The sequence below is a fragment of the Budorcas taxicolor genome, chromosome 9, assembly GCF_023091745.1.
Source record: "Budorcas taxicolor isolate Tak-1 chromosome 9, Takin1.1, whole genome shotgun sequence".
Lineage (NCBI taxonomy): Eukaryota > Metazoa > Chordata > Mammalia > Artiodactyla > Bovidae > Budorcas > Budorcas taxicolor.
In genome coordinates, this window is record NC_068918.1 from 45,189,600 (window position 1) to 45,194,215 (window position 4,616).

Genomic DNA, 4,616 nt, shown 5'->3' on the forward strand with positions numbered 1-4,616 from the left:
ATATTCACATTTTTAGAATTGAGAGGTACTTAGTGATATGATGAAAAAAGAACACAGAACTGAGGGAGATAGTACTCTGAAATTCTAATCTTGGCTATGTCTATATAGCTGTGGGGTGTTTGTATGTTTGTGTGTGTGTGTGTGTGTGTGTAGTATGTGAACATATGTCTTAAATAAATATTGTCTTTGAATTTAGTTACCTCGTAAGTAGAATGAAGGGATTTGCTTGTAAACATTGCTATAATTTCTTCCAGTCCTAAAACTCACTGATCAATGGACCTAGAACTGAAGTTGACTCATTCATTTTTGGCCCTTCAAATTAAGAAAACATTTTTTGGAGACTTGAGAATGGATTTTTAATATACAGATGTGCTAGTTAGTCACTTAGTATTATTGCCTTAGCTTGAGCCATATGATCAGAATATAATTATAGTCTCAGACTGAGAAAGAGACCAAACTCATAGTTGACAATAAGGGTACTGCCCTCAGGTTTCTTGGTTCTTTGAAATCATGAGCATCCACCGCAGTAAAGGCTTTTTATTGAATGCTTTTCTGCTTTTGAAGAAAGTAGATATTTCTAAATTTGTTAGTAATGCATTCTTTTTAGATCCCTACACGTTTTAGTAGGTCAAAAAGATAACGTAAACATAAATGTTTGAATCTATTTGAACATGATGAAATAAATGAGGGTGGAAATCTTTCCTTATCTAGGAGGGCATCTACACAGACATGAAATTTATGGATGCTATCCAGTTATAAGAGATAATATGACAGGCATCTTCCATTGGGTCAAATGAATAAACAAAGTTTGTGGCTCAGAAACTGTCAAATAGCTAATCAGTTGGAGAAATTTATTATCTTATTTTCATTAAATCAGTAGTGACTCATATAAATTTCATTCAGAGTGAAAGTGAAAGTGAAGTCGTTCAGTCGTGTCCAACTCTTTGCGACCCCATAGACTGTAGCCTACCAGGCCTCTCTGTCCATGAGATTTTCCAGGCTCAAATCCGGGTCTCCCACCTTGTAGACAGATGCTTCACCATCTGAGCCATCAGGGAAGTCCATATGTGCCTAAACATAGACTCAAAGGAAGTTTTCCTTATCTCTTGACTTAATGGTAAGTTCCTTTAAGGCAGTGATGATACCTTGTTCATCTTTTCTCTGGTTAGGGCCTTGCCTGACACAAGGAGCCTGTTCAATCACTGGTAAAGGAATGAACCTGAAGATCAAAGAGTCCTTCAACCAATGCAGTAATTTCCCTCTGTTCAAATCCTTCTAGTGGTACTGAGAGCTCCTTTCCTCACAAGGCAGACTGGATTGTTGGACATAAACTCCTGCTTTCTGAATCCAAATTTGCCTCTCTGTCTAGCTTCCATTTGATGTAGAAAATTGTGGATTTGAGTTCTATTGATGTAGAGGACTATTAGAATAATTCACAAATTGACTCAAATAGATGTCATCAGTACATTCTAACACTTTTGATGGGTTTTTGGTCTGACTGGAATAAAGTCATTAAAGATTCTTCTGGGAAATGCTTTCTTTGAGAATCCTTAGAGTCCCATCTTTTCACATCTACTGTTCTCTGCCTATATCCAGCCCTAAACCTTATGGAGGAGAAACACTGTAGAGCAACTGCAAGTTCAGGGGTGAATTCTCTAAAAACTTAGTGTAATGAAAGTTCATTCAGGTTCTGTAAAACCCTGAGGGTGATGGTCATATTGCTGTTTATGGATAATTACAAAAATGGATATAAAACATCATCTCAAGTTAGCAACTCTAGACTAGAGCTGTCACTTTATTGGAATAAGCAAAGCTTTTCTGATGACATTAAATGTCATCCATTTATTAATTCAACAAATATGCATTGAGGTCTCACTTTGTGTTAGCATGTGTTCCCTATTGACTCCTACTTTATTATGTTTAATATTTTATGCTTAACACCTGGATGATAATTTTATTTAGCCAAGTTGCTCAGTCGTGTATGACTCTTTATGTCCCCATGGACTATACAGTCCATGGAATTCTCTAGGCCAGAATACTAGAGTGGGTAGCCTTTCCCTTCTCCAGGGGATCTTCCCAACCCAGGGATCAAACCCAGGTCTCCCACATTACAGGCAGATTCTTTACCATCTGAGCCACCAGGGAAGCCCTAATTTTATTTAGGCTCTTTTAAATAATAGGACAAACATCTCAATTATTCAATTTAGATGTCCATATGGTATAGGAAAATGTTTTAGACATTGGGCCTTTGGAAAAAAATATTTTAAATTGATATGTTAAAAACTGTACATAAATGTACCATTTGTAAACATGACATATCTACACTTACCTTTTTCCTTTGTCATTTGATGAGGTTATTTGTTTTATTATAATAATGAGGGTTAAGATCAGGAAGAAAACTATCTTAGCTTATCTTAAGTGTTACTAGGATTATTTCCCAGGCACCAAAAATCGCCCCAAATTGGATATTTAAAAATACTTAAGTAATTTAGCTTAATATCATGAGAACAAGTGACTGCATTTGCAAGTCAACTTAATGAAAATAAATGAGAAGCCTAATAGCTTCCTGAATAGAATGGTTCTGCTCCACTATCTGGCTTATTCACTACATGAATAATTCTGCATTCACAAATGTAACAAACAGGTGAAAAACAGATCAAATAGAGAAAGTTATACATTGTTCAACTTCAAAGTCAAAGAGGTTAGAATTCAATTACAAATTGATTTTCCTTTGCTTCATTATGCCAACTGGGAACTAGAGATGATAATGTTTAATGAAAATATTTCATATTTGAAGATATGTGTCTGCATTTACCAAGTGGATGAAACAACTGATCAGTGTAGGAACAACAATCAAATTACAGTTACATTAGAGATAACAACAAAAATATGAAAAAAAGAGGTTTACAAATGATAGAGAATAATAAATTATTTTTCAGGTCACATAATTAGGTATATATAAGATAATTTAAAACCAAGTGGAGTGATTGCTGATGCTGCACTCTTAAAAATCTCCATCAAAATATACATGTCACCCCAGAGAGTGATACAAATAAATTATGACACAAAAGCAGAATAATGTCTCTCTCATTCTTAAAAGCTGAATAATATCTCATCAAAATGATTTGCCAAATGTGCAAATGATGGAAAACTTTAATTCCAAAACCATTTCTCTAAATTACCAACGGATTTATACTCTTGATGCCTTTTCACATGGTCACAAGCCAAGCATGCATGTGATTCCCAAAATCGAGGAAGATTTACTGTGAAATCTTTCCTCCAGTTAAAGTAACTAAGGTATAATTTATTGTTTTTGTCTACTTCCTTCAGATACTTAGCTAGCTCACTTGGAGAGTTATAATCTTCCACATGAATGAATGAATCTGCTGGAATATAATTCTCATAGTTTTCCCTAGATGGCCCCAAAACAACAGGCACAGAGCCAGCCAGAAAAGCATTGTAGAGCTTTTCTGTGATATAATCTTTGTGGATTGAGTTTTCAAAGGAAAGATAAAATTTGCAAGTAGATATGGTAGGAATCAAATTTTTATCAGTCACGTATTCTCCAAATGCTTGCCCATAGGTATGGATTTCAATGCTTTTGCTTAGCTCATTGTAATACTTGACCCTGGCATGCTCAGGGTTCCAGTTACTTACAACCCAGCACACTAACTTCTCTTTGTTTGGCACTTCAAACACGAAGGGGTTTGTGCTTACGGTCAAGAAACCATAAGGCACTTGGATATCTGAGTCACGGCGATAAGTCAGAGTCAGGTTGAACAGGTGCTCAATGCCACTCTTCTGCGGTGTGTGAGTCGGTGACTCCAGATTCATCCAAATCCATTTCTGGAAGGGTGGCCTCGCCTGCTGAGGTAAATTGGTCAGATCCCAACTGATGTCTCGGTGGTGGATCAGAACTGCGTGGGACTTGTTGTACAGAGAACGGTCTGTCGTGAGATGGCATCCTTGGATGTTGAACATTGCTTGGCAAGATGTAAGGTCAAAGGTCTGCCCAAATGGCCACACCCAAATCAGAATAGTAGTTTCATTAAAATCACCAGTTTTGGTGGAGAAGAAATTTTTCATTTTCAACACTGAGCTGGCTGACTCCATCGGGCTGAAGATCCAGCTGTTGGTGGGCTTGATGTAAATGAACAGACACACCATGAAGCAGGCCAGGATAATGCAGACAATTAAAAATGGGCGGAGAATTCCTTTGGATGCTGAGGTCATAATTTTTTCTGTGAAACAGAAAGGGAAAGATAGAGGAGTAGGTAGAGGTAGGGATGAAGAGTTAATCACAAATACATTTTGAGATAAATAGGTGATACATCCTAAAATACACTTAATCACAAAATCAACTGCATTTTCTCTTTTCCAGTGTTACCAAAAACAAAACATGGTGTCTGCTCAATAAAATCAAGTTGCAAACAGTACCTGTTTCCTAAACACTCACTCTCAACTAGGCTTGGTGCCAAGCACTTTGAACACATTACCCCTATCAATGAAGTCTTTTATTACCTCTTCTCTGCAGAATGAGGAAATTGAGGGCCAAAAATAGGTAGCTTACCCACTGAATTATGCTGTTTCTTGCCTTCTAAATCCTCTTTGAACAA

General features: G+C 36.7%; 1 protein-coding gene across 1 annotated transcript; it reads right to left on the reverse strand.

The window, feature by feature from the left end:
* Positions 1-3,153: 3,153 nt before the first annotated feature.
* FUT9 (fucosyltransferase 9) lies at positions 3,154-4,233 on the reverse strand. Its single transcript, XM_052646021.1, has one exon. It carries the CDS (start codon positions 4,231-4,233, stop codon positions 3,154-3,156), a length of 1,080 nt encoding a protein of 359 aa, XP_052501981.1.
* Between the last annotated feature and the right edge of the window lie 383 nt (positions 4,234-4,616).

What these genes read in the sequence shown, in the direction of transcription:
- FUT9 (XM_052646021.1), bottom strand. Translation starts at nt 4,233, where the DNA reads ATGACCTCAGCATCCAAAGGAATTCTCCGCCCATTTTTAATTGTCTGC.